The sequence below is a fragment of the Panulirus ornatus genome, chromosome 14 (genome assembly GCF_036320965.1).
Source record: "Panulirus ornatus isolate Po-2019 chromosome 14, ASM3632096v1, whole genome shotgun sequence".
In the NCBI taxonomy this organism is placed as follows: domain Eukaryota; kingdom Metazoa; phylum Arthropoda; class Malacostraca; order Decapoda; family Palinuridae; genus Panulirus; species Panulirus ornatus.
Genome location: NC_092237.1, coordinates 49,064,520 through 49,082,586, shown reverse-complemented (window position 1 = coordinate 49,082,586; position 18,067 = coordinate 49,064,520). Strand labels below are relative to the sequence as shown.

At 39.3% G+C, this 18,067-nt stretch overlaps 1 protein-coding gene across 1 annotated transcript in view; it reads left to right on the top strand.

Annotated features, from left to right (window-relative positions):
- The window catches only part of Khc-73 (Kinesin heavy chain 73), a 785,588-nt gene that overhangs the window by 410,038 nt on the left and 357,483 nt on the right, over positions 1–18,067 (top strand). The window contains exons 6-9 of the mRNA XM_071670193.1: positions 548–697; positions 7,886–7,983; positions 11,013–11,133; positions 14,310–14,513. Coding sequence (XP_071526294.1) covers positions 548–697; positions 7,886–7,983; positions 11,013–11,133; positions 14,310–14,513 — 573 coding nt within the window. The remainder of the gene's footprint in view (positions 1–547; positions 698–7,885; positions 7,984–11,012; positions 11,134–14,309; positions 14,514–18,067) is intronic.

Genomic DNA, 18,067 nt, shown 5'->3' with positions numbered 1-18,067 from the left:
GGCTTCCCCTCTCTTGTGTGCTCAGTGATATGTTAATAGAGGAAATTTTCCTTTGGACAGTTTAGGCATTTTTTATCTCCATGATTATCTTAATTCATTTGAATGCAAATGTTTGCAGTTGATTTATTTGTAGCTAAATCCTCAATTATTAGAACATATCTGTTTCTAAGTAGAGCTTGTCTCAATGCCTCCTGCACCTTCTTGGTTGTGCCTTCCCTTTATTATTTCATTAAATATTTCATGTAGTTCTGCAAATCCTTTCAAAGGATTACCTTTCTTAGTATCACTTTGCACAGTATGTACTCCCTGTGTTCCTCTACCTGTCAGTGTTGAATTGATAAAGTATTGCAGGTTCAAGAAGTAAGTGCAGAAAATCTGAAAATTTGATGCTGGTGATAAGCTTTTATGACTTAAAGCGGACACTCTTCATAAAAAAAGTCAGTGTTTTAAAAGATGATAAGTTTGCGTGGTATTTGAGATATATAATAACATGCTCAGTTGTATTGATGCTTCTGACTAACTGTTATATATTATTTGATTTGAACAGGAAATAGAACAGTTGATTGAAGAGGGTAACAAGGCCAGGACAGTCGCAGCCACCAACATGAACAGTGAATCATCAAGATCTCATGCAGTGTTTACAGTTGTGCTCACGCAGACTGTTACTGATGTGGCATCTGGAGTATCTGGGGAGAAGGTGAGATTAGTTATCTAGGGGTGATTGCTGACTCTGATTATCCTTTTTCATCAACATGCATGACATTCAGTTTCTAAAATTCTTTTGTTTGTTTCACTGTTAAATAGAATTATTGAGAAGTTATTATGAAGTAATGTATGGTTATATTGGCAGTGATGTTTTCTAATTCTATTATATATAGGACCCTTGTATTAGGGCTTTTGTAACTTCACAGCTTGGGCTCTGATGGAAGCAGGGAAATTTTTAACTTTTCCACACTAAGGTTTGTCATACTCTCTTTTGTCCATTACCATGAACATCAAAGTTGACTTTTCACTCTTGGTATAACCACATGCAGGTGAAGTGAGGTAATGCCACAGCTCCCTATCCACATCCAGGCCCCATAGACCTTTCCATGGTTTACCCCAGACATTTCACATACCCTGGTTCAGCCCACTGACACCACATCAACCCCGTTATACCACATCATTACAGTTCACTCTATTCCTTGCATGCCTCTCACCTTCTTGTATGTTCAGGCCCCAGTCACTCAAAATCTTTTTCCCTCCATCCTTCCACCTCCAGTTTGGTGTCCTGCTACTCCTTCTTCCCTCCATCTCTGACACATATATCCTCTTTGTCAATCTTTTCTCTCTCATTCTCTCCATATGTCCAGACTATTTCAACACACCTTCTGCTCTCTCAACCACTCTCTTTATTTCCACACATCTCTCTTACCTTTTCATTACCTAGTCGATCAAACCACCTCATACTGCATATTGTCCTCAAACATTACATTTCCAACACATCCACCCTCCTCCATACAACCCTATCTGTACACCATGCCTCGCAACCATATGACATTGTTGGAACTACTGTTCCTTCAAACATGCCCATTTTTGCTTGCTGAGATAATGTTCTCTCCCACACATTCTTCATCACTCCCAGAACCTTCGCCCCCTCCCCCACCCTGTGACTCACTTCTGCTTCCATGGATCCACTGGCTGCTAAGTCCACTCCCAGATATCTGAAACACTTCTTCCTCCAATTTTTCTCCATTCGAACTTACATCCCAATTAACTCGTCCCTCAACCCTACTGATAACTTTGCTCTTATTCACATTTACTCTCAACTTTTTCCTTTCATGCACTTTTCCAAACTCAAGTCACCAACTTTTGCAGTTTCTCACATGAATCAGCCACTAGAGCTGTATCATCAGCAAACAACAACTGACTCGCTTCCCAATCTCTCTCATCCCCAATAGACTGCATACTCGCCCCTCTCTCCAAAACTCTTGCATTTACCTCCCTGACCACCCCATCCATAAACAAATTAAACAGCTATGGGGACATCACACATCCCTGCCGCAGACCTATATTCACTTGATCACTGTTTCATGCGTCAATAGGGTAGTGCCAGGAAACAGACAAAGAATGGCGCATCCACTCATATACACATATATATATACATAAATGCCCATACATGCACATATAAATATCAACATATATACATATACATGTGATTCATATGAGAAACTGCAGAAGCTGGTGACTGAGTTTGATAAAGTGTGTGAAAGAAGAAACTTGAGAGTAAATGTGAATAAGAGCAAGGTTATTAGGTACAGTAGGGTTGAGGGTCAAGTCAATTGGGAGGTACATTTGAATGGAGAAAAACTGGAGGAAGTGAAGTGTTTTAGATATCTGGGAGTGGATTTGGCAGCAAATGGAACTATGGAAGCGGAAGTGAACCATAGGGTTGGGGAGGGGGCGAAAATTCTGGGAGCGTTGAAGAATGTGTGGAAGTCGAGAACATTATCTCGGAAAGCAAAAATGGGTATGTTTGAAGGAATAGTGGTTCCAACAATGTTGTATGGTTGCGAGGCGTGGGCTATGGATAGAGTTGTGTGCAGGAGGGTGGATGTGCTGGAAATGAGATGTTTGAGGACAATATGTGGTGTGAGGTGGTTTGATCGAGTAAGTAATAATATGGTAAGAGAGATGTGTGGTAATAAAAAGATTGTGGTTGAGAGAGCAGAAGAGGGTGTTTTGAAATGGTTTGATCACATGGAGAGAATGAGTGAGGAAAGATTGACCAAGAGGATATATGTGTCAGAGGTGGAGGGAACGAGGAGAAGTGGGAGACCAAATTGGAGGTGGAAAGATGGAGTGAGAAAGATTTTGAGTGTTCAGGGCCTGAATATGCAGGAGGGTGAAAGGCGTGCAAGGAATAGAGTGAATTGGAACGATGTGGTATACTGGGGTCGACGTGCTGTCAATGGATTGAACCAGGGCATGTGAAGCGTCTGGGGTAAACCATGGAAAGGTCTGTGGGGCCTGGATGTGGAAAGGGAGCTGTGGTTTCGGTGCATTATTACATGACTGCTAGAGACTGAGTGTGAACAAATGGGGCCTTAGTTGTCTTTTCCCAGCACTACCTTGCACACATGAGGGGGGAGGGGGTCATTATTCCATGTGTGGCGAGGTGGCGATGGGAATGAATAAAGGCAGACAGTATGAATTATGTACATCTGTATATATGTATATGTCTGTGTGTGTATATATATATATATATATATATATATATATATATATGTATACATTGAGATGTATAGGTATGTATATTTGCGTGTGTGGACGTGTATGTATATACATGTGTATGTGGGTGGGTTGGGCCTTTCTTTCGTCTGTTTCCTTGCGCTACCTCGCTAACGCAGGAGACAGCGACAAAGCAAAATAAGATAACATATACGTACACAGACATATACACATATATACATGTACATATTCGTACTTGCTTGCTTTCATCCAATCTTAGCACTACCCCACCTTACAGGAAACAGCATTGCTGCCCCCGCTTCGGTGAGGTAGTGCTAGGAAGACAAACAGAAAAGGCCACATTTGTTCACACTTATTCTCTAGCTGTCGTGTGTAATGCACTGAAACCATAGTTCCCTATCCACATCTAGGCTCCACAGACCTTTCCATAGTTTACCATAGATGTTTCACATACCCTGATTCAGTCCATTGACAGTGCATCGACTGCCTTATACCACTATGTTCCAATTCACTCTATTCCTTGCACTCCTCTCACCTTCCTGCATGTTCAGGCCCTGATTGCTCAAAATCTTTTTCGCTCCATCTCTCCACCCCCGATTTGGTCTCCCACTTCTTGTTCCATCCACCTCTGACACCTCTTTGTCATTTGTCAACCTTTCCTTACTCCTTCTCTCTGTATTGTTATGAAATGGTGTTGTTCTGTGTGTTTGGTGGTACCATATTGTATATCAAGTACATGTCCATGGCCAGATACTGGATGTTGAGGGAGTAGGCTCATGTGTTGTTCTGTGTGGTAGGTGGCATCATATTGTATAGACTCAGCATTTTGAATCAAGTACATGTCCATGGCTAGATACTGGACATTGAGAGAGTAGGTGCATGTGCAAGTTGCAGCTGGGAGGCAAACGCCCATCAGTCATCTCTCGACTATGGTGTCAGCTTTACTCACTTGTTTCTTGTTCTCAATTTCTAGCCAATCACAGTCAAGATGAAGGGGTGTGTCAGTGTGACATCAGTTTCATATTTCTTTTTGTCATCCAATCAGAATTGACCCTGTACAGTTAATCCCTCCCATAAATACCCCAAGGAGTTTTGAGATTTCACTTCTTTCAAGCTAATGGTCCCAGTAAGTAGTGTTATTTTCATTTGCTTGTGGTTCATAAGCCACTGTACAGTATTGCAATCTGTGTGATATATTTTTCCCCAGGAAAATGTGTTAGAAGTAATAGGAAGAGATTTCTTAGTTTAAAAACTTATTGGATTATTATATTGAAGTAGCTTTTTGTTCCCTGTTGATAATTATTCCTTTTTGTATTATTTGTTTCTTTTAATGTAAATAGTTTTTAGCCCTGTGTTTATTTTCATCCCTTAACTTTGGAGTAGCATTGTCCTGTGTTGCATAACAAGAAAATGGCGACCTGACTAGGATTCTCTTACCCAACAGAGTCTCTTCCTTGCAGTTAATCATGTCATTGATCAGTGATGCTGACATGGAACATTTCTGTCTTCTGTCAGTGTAAGCCTTCTCCAAGTGATATTGAATCTTAAACAGTTTATGAGTTGAAGCTTGTTTCAGATAGGTTAAGATTGGTATGACTAGAATGTTTGTAGAGTTGGAGGCTTCAGTAATAGATGAGTTAGTTGGTGAGGAGTTAGGAGGTACTGTGCTTGAGGTTGGAGCAGAGGGAGATGAACCTGATGTTAAAAAAAAAGTGCTGATGATGCTGTTCCACCTTCGAGTTTGGCAGAAGTTTTAGCCCCTGCCCAGCTCCCAAGTAATTTTGATGTTAACCCTGAGTACCTGCCATTTCTACTAGAAATTGCTAGAATTGAGGCACATCACAGACTAAACAGGCTAGACTTAACACACAGGCACAGAAGGAATGGATTGAGCAGATCAGACTAACTTTGGAATAAGAGAGGATACGACAGGTCGAGTCAAAGCCAGTACCAAGGTTTGATTTTACAAAACAAGTAAAATGTACTAAGTTCTGTAAAGATGATGTAACTAAATTTTTTCAAACGTTTGAAAATAATCTTTCTTGGCGCCCAAGATGTTTTGGTCGATTTTGTAACCACCTTTAGTGGTAAGGCTCAGGCTACATATGTAGCATTGTCTAGTGACCAGTGTACTGATTATGAAGTTGTAAATGATGTTGTGCTGAAAGCTTATGAGTTAACTCCAGAAGCTTACAGATGCATAAGAACCTGACCTATGTAGCATATTTTTGTGAAAAGAGCAATTTATTAATGCAGTGACTGTGATCTGAACAAGTTTGTGAGTTTGAGGAACTTAGAGAATTAATGTTACCTGAGGAGTGTAAAGGCAGTGTGAAGTGATGAATTATTTTGTTGAAAGAGAAATAAAGTCTGTTGACAAGGCTGGTTTACTAGCAGACCAGTTCATGCTGACTCACAAACTTGGTACAGAGAGAACTCCAAAAAAGTTTGATGGCAAGGGAAAACTTGAAAATGCACCTGATCCTATACTTACGACCTGTGTGACTTATGACCATCTGTACTTACTAGTGGAAAAGAAATATGAATTTGAAAATGAAAATGATGAAACTAAAAAATCTTTATCAGATGTAAAAAGAAACTACAGATTCATGCAATGAAGTGGTTATTAAAAAACGTGATAATCATGATAGAAATTGAGTAGGATAAAAGAATGCTGTACAGGTATGTGAATTGTACATGTCAAGCTAACATATGTCTGACTTGCGTCCATTTCGATATCCAACCTTTCGGTCAAAACAGAACTTGGATGTATGTTGGGGAGGGGGTGTGGTGTAACCCCACCTGAGTTAGCCCTTTGCCAAAGCCCTCTAGAAGTAAGAGTAACAACCCCAGAAGGGTTAGGTCATGTTTTCATTGTGGCAAAGTTGGACATCAGGTGAGAGAATGCTGGACCAGGCTGAGAGAATCCAAAGACTGTACAAGAGGCAAGCCTGTAGATTTTGTATCAACCTTGAACCCACCTAGTAATGTAATTGTGGCTAACCCCTCTCAGTGTGGTAGTGGGAGCTGTAAGAATGGTAACGACTCAGTAGTTGAGGCTTCATTCAGGGGGAACTACATTGTTTTCTCATCTAAGGGTTATGTGTCAAGTTGTGGTATGAGAAGAGTGATGTTAGAGAGTTTGGTGTCTGTGGGAGAGTCTAAAAAATGAAACTTGTTAGACGGGCTGTAGAGTCTTAAGACAGCTCCATTAGCTAATGTGTGTGTGGAAACAGATCTCTTCATGGGACCTGCTCTTGTGGGGATTGTGAATAAGTTGCCTGTCTTGGCTGTGGACTTTGTGTTTGGCAGTGACCTAGCAGGAGGAAAAAAGAGTCCAGTGCTTGTGTTGTCTACGAGACTGGTGGAGTCTATGGAGACAGCAAATTGAAGAAGAGGCATCAGAGATATTCCCATTGTGCGCAGTTACCGGGTCCATGACTGCTAGAAAGGCATATAGTGTGCATGAGGAGACAGAGGTTTGATCTAGTAAGTAATGAAAGGGTAAGAGAGATGTGTGGAAATAAAAAGAGTTTGGTTGAGAGCACAAAAGAATGAGTGTGTTGAAAGGTTTGGACATGGAGAGAATGAGTGAGGAAAGATTGACAAAGAGGATATATGTGTCAGAGGTGGAGGGAACAAGAAGTGGGAGACCAAATTGGAGGTGGAAGGGTGGAGTGAAGAAGATTTGAGTGATCAGGGCCTGAACATACAAGGGGGGGGTGAGAGGCGTGCAAGGAATAGAGTGAATTGGAATGATGTGGTATATGGGGTCATTGTGCTGTCAATGGACTGAACCAGGGAATGTGAAACGTCTGGGGTAAACCATGGAAAGTTCTGTGGGGCCTGGATGTGGATGGCTTAGACTGAATGTGAACAGATGTGGCCTTTTTTGTCTGTTTTCCTGGCACTACCTTGCTGAAGCAGGGGTTAGTGATGCTGTTTCCTGTGGGGCAGCATAGCACCAGGAATGGATTGTGCAAGCATGTACATATATATATGTATATGTGTATATGTTGATATATATGTATATATATGTATGTATATGTGCTTGTATGGGCATTTTTTTTTTTTTTTTTTTTTCTCCAAAAGAAGGGACAGAGAAGGGGGCCAGGTGAGGATATTCCCTCAAAGGTCCAGTCCTCTGTTCTTAACGCAACCTCATTAATGCGGGAGATGGCGAATAGTGTGAAAGAAAAGAAATGTATATATGAGTGGATGGGCCATTCATCATCTGTTTCCTTGCACTACCTCACTGATGATGGAAATGGTGTTCAAGTACAAAAGAATATGAAAAATATGAAACAATGAATACATATAGACACACACACACATAAAGAAATATAAAAGTGCAGTATTCTATTTAGAAAAGTTTGTATCTCATCAGATACTTTATCACAATTAATGTTACATAGGAGAAAATTCCTTGTAGTGAAACAGAGTTGTTGAGAATAATAAATGCTGTCTCTTTCACTACTTTGGCAGTGCCTACTGATATTAGAGCCTGGACATTGTCAAATGTTGAAGAGAGAAAGAAGGTTTACCTTTAAACATTGTTTAATTGCAGTATTGCCCCAGAAGCTAAACATTGGAGCATTATCTTTTTTTCTATCTGATCTGCTTGCCTGATATGTATATAAGTCTTTACTTCCAGGTTTCAAAGATGTCACTGGTTGATCTTGCTGGGTCAGAAAGGGCAGTCAAAACAGGAGCTGTTGGAGAGAGATTAAAGGAAGGTTCCAATATTAATAAGTGAGTTGGTAATATGAAATACAAGTGATATTTCCTTTGATGTTTCGTGCTTACATTTGTGCATATACCTAATTACATGTGCTCAAGTCTAAATATTTTTGCATGGTACATTGGTGTTATCATCCCTGCAGCTCAATCATTTTACAAAAAATGCTTTTGCCATAATTTATTTAGGTTCTTTGTACATAGCAGGCGTGTAATTTTGATGACTGTCTTTTTTGCATGTATTAAGGTTGATAGAGATGGTCTGTTGAAGGCCATACAGATATGTTATATGGGATGAAAGCTGCTAGAGCAGTGAAGAGTTTATATCAAGATATTAAGGTGTGTGTGTGCAAGTAGGAAAAGAGGATGATGAAGGTTCCAGGTGAAGGTGAATCTGTGGCATGAGTATTTGATGTTATCATGACTATTTGCTGTATTTTCTTATGGATGGGATGGTGGGGACGTGAATCCAAGGGCCTTGGAAGGAGTAGCAGGTATGCTGTCAGTTAAGGAATAGGGGGGGGCCTAGCAGGTGAGTTGCTTTTTGTTTGCTGATGATATGGTACTGGTGGCAGATTTGAATGAGAATATGCAAAAGCTGGTTGGATTTCAGAGGTTTGTTTTAGTCTTTCATGCCTGTTGTGCCAGTAGGAAGTTATTTCTGAGTGAGAGTTAGGGACCATGACTTCTAGGGCTTTGCGGACATTGATGATGATATAACCACTCTTGTCTGTACTCCATTGAGTAGTGACTAAGTAATTTCAATCATTCCAGGTGATGGAGAGATAGATAGTACATTTGAAGAAAGTAGTCAGGATGCTCTAACTCTTGAGTGAAACTAAGGTCAAGGGTAAGGTGGAATGTCTTAAGGGTAAATTCAGGGGTTAGTGTGAGGGCTGGAACTAAGGAAGGGGACACATGTCTGCTGAAGGAGTTGTAGTGGTGTGTGATGGTGTGTAATTAAGTGGACCTCCGACCAATGTTGTGTAAATTGATATGTATTATGAGAATTGGATAATAATTAGTGCTTATGCACCTGGCAACAAGAAGAATGATGAATAGGATGAGTGTTTTGCAGCTGAATGAGTGTCAGCATTTTTTGATGTGAGTGATCAGAAATTAGTGATGGGTAAACTGATAGCAAATGGCAGTAATGTGGGAGTTGAAGGTATGATTGGGTGGCATGGGGTATTCAGTAAGTTGAATAGAAAATGTTAACAGCTCATGAAGTTATTTGTTGAAAAATGACTGGCGATCAGGAATACATGGTTTTAAAAATGGGACATACATAAGTATACATGGGTGAGTAAAAGAATGGTAAGTGAGCATTACTGGATTACACACTGATTGATAGGTGAGCAAAAGAGAGACCCTTGGAATTAAATGTGCTGAAAGGGGCAGCTGGTTGGATGTTTGATCATTGCCTGGTAGAGTCTAGGATGAAGATATGTAGTCGTGTTCAGAATAGAGGAAATGATATAGATGAGAAGAGGTGAAAGTGAGTGAGCTTGGAAATAAGACCTTGTGTGAAGTTATACTGGGAGAGATTGAGTTTAGAATGGCAAAAGTTGAAAGTAAACAAAGCAATTGGAGTGGGTGAGGAATGGCAGGTATTTAGGGAAATACTGCTGCAATGTGTGAGAAAAGTCTGTGGCATGCATAAGGAGGGTGGTGTACAGGGGAGGAGTAATGTGTGGTGGGATGCTGATGTAAAGTTGCTAGTGAAAGAGAAAAGAAAGGTTTGCAAGCAGGACTTACAGTGGAGTACAAGTCATTGGGAGATGTACAAGAGTAAGCAGCAGGAGGCGAAGAGGAAGTTGCATGGACTGCCAAGACTATCTAAATCCATCAAGTGATTTCACATATGTCAAATTTACAATACATATACATATGCATGAGTTACTTTCAGCTGAAAATCTATGCTTACACACCTGTTTGTATTTCTGTCACATTTGATATCTGGATTTGTTTAATATGATTTGTGATAAAATAGTAAATGGCAGCTACCTTGAACACCATCTTAGATTGCCAAGTTAGCACAAGAAATATTTTAGAGCATATTTGATATTCTCTTCTCCATGTTTTTCTAAACCTTCCCTGAAATTTTCAGCTTGTTACCAGTTTCAAGCTTATTGGACTTCTTGAGCTAATGTTCTTGGACTCTGTCATTATTCTTTTTTTGTTTCTGATTTTTTCTTTTATCAAAGGTAGTGGAAGTGATTTGGTAAAAAGAAAATCCACTTGATAGAATAAGTTGGAGGAGTATGGTATATGGGGTATGCTGTGCTGTCAGTGTGCTTAACCAGAATATCTGGAGCCCTTGTGGGGGTTTGGCCTTGGATGGTGGTCTGTTGTTTTTATGCAACACACAAGACAGCTAGAGATTGTATGTATTTAAATGAATCTGTTGTTCATTTGTTCCTGATACTGCCTTGCTAAAACAGGAAGCAGTTAGGTATGGAAAGGGATCTAATTGATTTGATATATCCCAGTCAGCCATTGAGAAATGATTTATATTAGTCTCACCACTTTATTCCCAATTAGGCTTATTTCCATTGTCTCATATGCATAACTGTCATATTGGTGTGTCACTGAACTCCTTAGGTTAACCTCAGGGAAAGGAAGAAAGTTTAATGAACAAGTTACCGTTATTGGTGAGTTTGGATGATTGCAGGGTTAAATTGATAGATTGAATTTGGTCATTGATTTGTATCTCTACATTAACTCCATTCCCATGTAAATGGTGTGGATCACTGCATATCATATCACATAAGATATTGATAATGATAGTTATTGCTCTTTTCTTCTATGCTGTATTTTTCATGAATTCCCCTTCCACTAACATTTCTTTATTTCGACATGAGATTCCATGATTGCTTTTGTCATTTTCATTCATTCATGTCACATGATTTACATTTTTGAAATTGAAACCAGATGATAACTCTAAGTGTGATCAATAAACCATAATATGATGTATGTATTCTTATTTCATACTTTTAAGTTACTGTACATTAAACCTCTATATTCTACTTACACTTTCTTAGGTCACTTACAACCCTGGGCTTAGTAATTTCCAAGTTGGCTGATCAAGCAGTGGGTAAAGGAAGGGGAAAAGGTGACAACTTTGTGCCATACAGAGACTCGGTCCTCACATGGCTCCTGAAGGTTAGTCAGTTGAATTACTCTTCCTCTTTATGATGGTTTTTTGTTTTTGTGTTTTGTTTCTTAACATAGTATTGGTAAGCAAAGATGATGCTATCCTTGAATCATTTAGGTAAGGCCTTCAAGACAGAATCAATTTAAAGAATTTATTGAAAACAATGCTTTCAGCCAGTATCTCAAGTCCCTGCCAGTTGGCACCAACACCACTTGTTTGTGCTGATTATATTGCCTATGTTGACATTCTTGTGAGTCTGAAACTCATCCAGGCCTTGCTAATCATTTGTGTATTCCTTTGTTCATTATAGCAGACGTTTATGCAATAAATGATAATGAAGGTATCTTTTTTTCATCTTGAAGCACCTGTAATGGACAGAAGTGAGTTAAGAGGAAAAGTTTTCTAAGAATTTTGGAGGAAATGGAAAACCTGCCTTTTAAAAGGAAGACCTCCAAAGGTTTAGGATTTAAGGAAAGAAATGGGTATCAAGATGCCTATCCTTGAGTTGCTGATGGTATCACAGTTAATTTATGATGCTGACTAAAACATGGTGTAACAAATGTTGGGGGCACACAAGCAGCCAACTCCCAGGATGAAGAACCAAAGTATCATGCTTAGAAGAGGGAAACTGAACCATCATTGTGGCGTAGGTCATGTGGGTTAAGTTGTAAAGGTAGAGTAAGAAAATTGACAAGTTAAACTGCTTTAGACTGTACTTTATGTAGTATATGAACTATATCCTCCACAGATGTCAGAGCAATGCCTTCCTTTAAAGAGAGCAGTTTCTTTAGAGGCAGATGGAGATGTCAGTGATACCTAGTGTATTCATTTGTTAAGCGATGGAGTTGCAGATTGATAAAAAAAGATAGAAGATGTGAGTAGTTTTGGAGAGCTGTGCAGAAATTGGGTTGTGGAGGCATTAAGCTAAGTTAAACCAGGTTCCATGTACCCCATTAAGAGATCCTGTCCAAGTTTGAATTTATAGATTAAGGTGAGTTGGGACAGGATATAGATCAAGCAAGAGAGGACGTAGCAGATTTGAAGGAAATGAAGGAATACAATGTTGAGTCATCAGCTGAATCTTTAGGGACACGTCTGTTGATAAATGAAGTGGGAGAGTTGATTTCTCAGCATCTGCAGAAACAGGTGACCAGAGAGGAAGCTAGATATGAGGAAACAAAATGAGGGAGGGGAGCTAAAAGAGGAGATCTTGGAGATGAGACCCTGATGCCATACCCTGTTAGAAGCTTTAGATAAATCAAAGGCTACTGCATAGGATTCTCCAAAAATTTCAGATATTATGACTCAATATTAGTAAGACTAGAATGGATATCACCAGTGCTTTATTCCTTTTGGAAGCCATACTGATGATCAGGTATTTGAGGATATGAAAGTTGACAAAGGATATAAAGAATCTGGATATACTGGTAGCAGAAGTCAAAGCAACAGGACAATAGTTGGAGGGGCTAGAACAGTCCCCCTTTTTTTAGGATGGGATGTACTATGTGTGTTTCCATGAAGAGGGTTTGTCCTTACGGACATCATTGATAAGGATGAAGAATTAGAATGGCCCCATTTTGGTGTCCTGTGTAACACCACATTAGGGGCTGTTGGGTTGATGTGGCTTCCCAAAAGTGGACAGTTCTCTGTTCTCTGATCAGGAGGGTTTACTAGCCATGAAATGAGACACCTCTGTAGTCCCAGGTTAATGGCTTTCTTTATGATTATATTATGGTTTACCAATTGAAAGCCTTTGTTGAAGTCTACAAAGATGAGTGCCACCAAGGTCTTGCACTTCTCCAAGTTGTGATAAATGAATTCTAGGAGGCTGACAAGTCAGCAAGTCGTGGAGGAACATTTCATGTTTCCATGTTGCTGAAGGCCTTTTGAATCAGCAATGTCAGCATAGGCCCAGTCAGACACAAAACTTGCACAAATTAGACTGGGGATTATAGTGATCACAATAGGGCATAAGCTATCAGGAGTGTGGGTTGGTGGATTTGGTTGGTGGAGAGACATTCTATCAACCAAGCTGTAGGGTATTTAGGCTGTTTGAGTGAAGCATTAATTTTGGCAGTTAGAAGTGTAGCAAATACAAGGGAAAATTCCTAATATAGTTTCACAGGTTGAGCGTTTGGTTTTTAGGCACAGATGACACTTAGCCACTGGGTATTCCTCTATTGTGTTCAGGGTAGATAGGGTTGGTAGATATGCTGGGAGGAAGCTGATGTCTATTTGTAGCAGATTATCAAAGTGGTTTTTAATTTGGCATGTGGCCTCCTTATTGCCAAGTTGGTCTACACAAGGGAAGGGGGAGAACCTTCACTTGTCACATGAGTACTGCCTTTTTTTTGTATATCCTGTAAATTAAAACATTCACAAGTGTGCCACAAAATTTGAAAAAAAATTGAAAAGTGATGATATAGATGATAGTAATCTTATTGAAAGATGAACTAAAAAAATGGAAGGGACAAGGTGAAGGAGTTTTACAAGAGGGATTGTTCCTTTGCAGATGTGTGCGAAATGTCAGACTGTTGCTTTTAGAATAATCTTGCTTAGAACACCTCACTGTTTAGAGAAAATTTGCATAATAAGCTTAGTTGTTTAGATTATAACAAGTCTTTTTCATATTTAAGCATATTGACCGAGTTGAATTTCAGGTACAGACATTACATTATAGTTAGCTTTACCTTGATATGGAATTACCTTAGAGAGAATGCTCTCCTCTAGTTGAAGGTCCATTGGACTAAAATGCATAGAGAATTCATTGTTTTAATCTGTTTTATAATGAAGAAATGTATTGGATATTAAACCTCAAATCCAAAACCTAAGACATTTGCTCTGATATGCAAAATTAGACCTTCATTTATTTGGTATGCTTGAGTTTTTGTGTAAATGCCTATTAGATGTGTTTGGAAGTATTATTGATTTTTTTTCCTTCCTTCAGTGAGGAAGCATTGAGAACAGATGGCTGGGTTTTAGTTGAAAAGTCTTCACTTCAGTCCTTTTGCTGTCTATGATCAAGTTTATTAAGAAGTGGAGGAGAAAACTGACATAAGCTGAGAAATTTGTGTGTGCATGAATTTCTAAAGGATTGAATGGTTACCAAGGAATTATAACTGAGAAGAATTGTGGAGTATTTGTATAATGATGTTTCAACAAAAATATTTATTGGAACTTGCAGGACAACCTTGGAGGTAATAGTCGCACAGTCATGGTTGCCACAGTGTCTCCTGCAGCAGATAACTTTGAAGAAACATTGTCTACTCTGCGTTATGCTGATCGTGCCAAAAGAATTGTCAATCATGCTGTTGTTAATGAAGATCCTAATGCCAAAATTATTCGGGAATTGCGTGAGGAAGTTGAGACTTTACGGACACAACTTCAGGTTTGATAAGTTATACATTACTTGTTTATATCTTGTAAATTATTAAATAACAGTGTGAAGATGCACATTTGATAAGTGTATGTGTTCTTAAGCAATGCAAAGATACTTTTACATGATTGTTTTTTCTGTTATGGAAATGTGAGATCTTTTTGTATGATACATTACAAAATTACCGCCAGAGAACTCACTGGCTTAGTTGTCCCCTAACCATTGGAAGACAGTTGACAGTTGATAACATTTGGTAGGTATTGCTAACAGACAACCTCTGGCTCGCAACATCGGGCATTATAAGTGTGTTGGACCATGCAACTAAAGACTGAAAACATTTTGAATTTTCAAGCTGCAGCAATTTTGCATGACAAAGTCAGAGCTGAATTATGTTCTTATGTCTTTGTTCAGTTTAGATTTGGCTTTGGTATTATTTCTTGTTGTTAAGTAATTTATATACAGTATCCCTTTTGATTAACTGGCATTCCTTTTTACATGTGGTTGGCCTTTATGGAGCCCAGCTATGCAGAATTGGGTTCCTATTCCATTTCCACAGGCAGCCACAAGTCAGAGAGACCCAGATTCCTAGGGTTTACTTGCTATTTTTGTACCTTAGAATTGAAACTGTCTTGTAGTTTTAGAAAAGTATCCTTTCCAGAACTAAGCTTATAGGTATTTCAGTGTCCTTCCGGTTCATTTATATGATTAAAAAAAGGGATAAAAGTAAACCCTCTAATCAGTCATCACAAACACTCTCATGTAAGGTCTTTGTCAACCTTTCAAATAGGGATGGCAGAGTAAGTATTCTTTCCTGTGTGATTAACAGGAATTGGAGCAAGGAACTGGAAGCCCTTCACTCTCATATTATCACTTTCCAAAAAAAGGAACAAAAGAAAAAGCAAAGCAAAGTATTCACTTCAAATGCTTTGGCTGGGGTGTCTTGAATATATTTGGATTGATCCCGGATGAGAAGAAAAAAGATGTTTGATTAGAGGAACCTGGATGTCCTGGCTCTGAGTGAAGCTATTTTAAAGGGGAAGGGGTCAAATGGTTTGGGAATGTTCAGGGGATAAAGTCTGGGAAAGTAAAAGGCAAGAGCAGAGGTGATGGCATTATTGATGAAGTTGTGGGACTGTGTCAGAGTGCAAGGAACTTAGTTCAAGAATGATGTGGGTTAGAATGAAAGTATACTAAAGAAGATGGGTAATTGGTTGTCCCTGTGCATCCACGTATGAATACATGTGAAGAAATTTTCCCAAAAGAGCTGGGCTAGTATGCTTCACTCGCTGCATGTTTTGCCAGCTAAATCACTTTATTTCTCTCCACAATGACATCCCTCAGATATTTATCCATCCAAGTTTCATAAGGGATTGACTTTAGTCATGAGTCTAGTCTTTTTTGTGATTGCTTCTGTGGCTGTTCCATGTGTGTTGGTAATTTCTCCTGGTATTGCTTCTCTTTCAGGGCACCCATACATTTTTCTGATATCATTTGTTTGATTCTAGGGATTAGTTTAGATATGATAATTCTGTATCATTGTTAATGAGATACATTTAGACTGACAGTGTTGCTCTTTATATTTCTTATGTACTGCCTTGCATAGATCATCATATATCTCTTTTTCTATCTAAATTGTAAAATTAGTTTCTCGTATTAGTTCATATGCTCTAAAGTTTCAGTTTTGAGTTCATATGCTCTAAAGTTTCAGTTTTGCATGTGCAGTGTTTCTGTGTTCTTTTGTGTATTTCCATCTGTTTAACCAGTATCCATACAGCAAAACTCTATTCTATCTTTTTTCTTTTGGATTTTTTCACTGCTTCCTGCTTTAGCAAGATAGCACCAGGAACAGATAAAAAAAAAAAGGCCTCAGTTACACACATCCATTTTCTAGCTGTCATGTGTAATGCACCAAAACTACAGCTCCTTAGCCACACACAGGCCCCACAAGCCTTTTCATGGTTTCATATACCCTGGTTCGTCCATTGCTCCAACTCACTCTATCCTGAGCATGCTATTCACCCTCCTGCTTTTTTAAACCCCAAGCACTTTAAATCTGTTTCATATCCTTCCATCTACAGTTTGGCTTCCTCATTTCCTTGTCCTGTCCACTCCTGACACATATATCCTTTTTTTTCCAACCTCTCCTCACTCATTATCCTAAGTCCAAACTATTCCAGCACACCTTCAGCTCTCGCAACCATACTTTTCTTATTATCTCACCTCTCTTTCTTGCCTTATCATTACTTATTTGATAAGCCCTTTCTCATCACATATCGTCCTCATACATTTCATTTCTAACACATTTACCCTCTTCATTACATTCTCATCGATAGGCCATGCCTTGCATCTATGAAATATCATTCTGACTACTTTACTTTCAGACCTAACCATTTTTGCCCTCCCAGATAGTTACTTGTCTTTCCACATATTTATCAATATTCCTAGAGCCTTTAAACCACCCCCCTCTCACCCACCCTATGATTCAACTCTGCTTCCATGGTTCCATTCACTGCCATGTTAACTCTCAGGTATCCAAAACAAGGGGGACAGAGGTGAGTGTTGGACTGCAAAGGTATAAGTTGCTGTGTGTACTGGTAAGTTGTATGGGAATGGTGATTTAGAGGGTGAGAGCATGTACAGAGTATCAGATTAAGGAGTAACAGTGTGGTTTCCAGAGTGGTTGGGGATGTGTGGATCAGGTGTTTGCTTTGAAGAATGTGTGTGAGAAATACTTGAACTGAAGAATTTTTATTTAGCATTTATGGGTATGGAGAAAGGATATGATAGGTTTGGTATAGATACCTTTTGGAAGGCCTTAAGAATATAGGGTTGGTATAGATACCTTTTGGAAGGCCTTAAGAATATATATGGTGTGGATCAGGGGTTTGCTTTAAGGAATGTGTGTGTGTGTGACACACACAGCAGTATTTGTATGTAGCATTATGGATCTGGAGAAAGCATATGAAAGGGTTGATATAGATGCCTTGCAGAAGGTCTTATGAATATTAGGTTTAGGAGGAAAGCTACTAGAAGCAGTAAGGAGTTTGTATCAAGAGTGTAAGGCATATGTATGAGCAGTGAGAGAGTAGAGTGAATGGGTCCCATTGAAGGTTGGTCTGTGACAAGGGTGTATGATGTCTTCATAACTGTTTAATTGGTTAATGGATGGGGCATTAAGTGAAGTGAGTGTAAGGGGCTTGGAGAGAAGGGCAGTTTGCAGTGGGTCAAGAGACTTGGGAAGTGAGTCTGTTGTTTACTGATGATACAGCACTGGTAAGAAACTACAGAAGTTGGTGATCGAGTCCAGAAGAGTGTGTGAAAGGAGGAAGTTGAGAGTAACGGTGAATAAAAGCAAGATTATTAGGTTTAGTAAGGTAGAGGGACAGGTTAGTTGGGATGGGAGTGTGAATGGAGAAAATTCAGAAGTGAAGTGTTTTAGCTGGGAGTGGTTATGGCAGTGGATGAAACCATGTAAACGGAAGTGAGTCATGGGGTTGGTGAGAGAGTGAAGGTTGTGGGAATATTGAAGTATATGTGGAAAGAGAGTTTGTTCCGTGGGAGGGTCA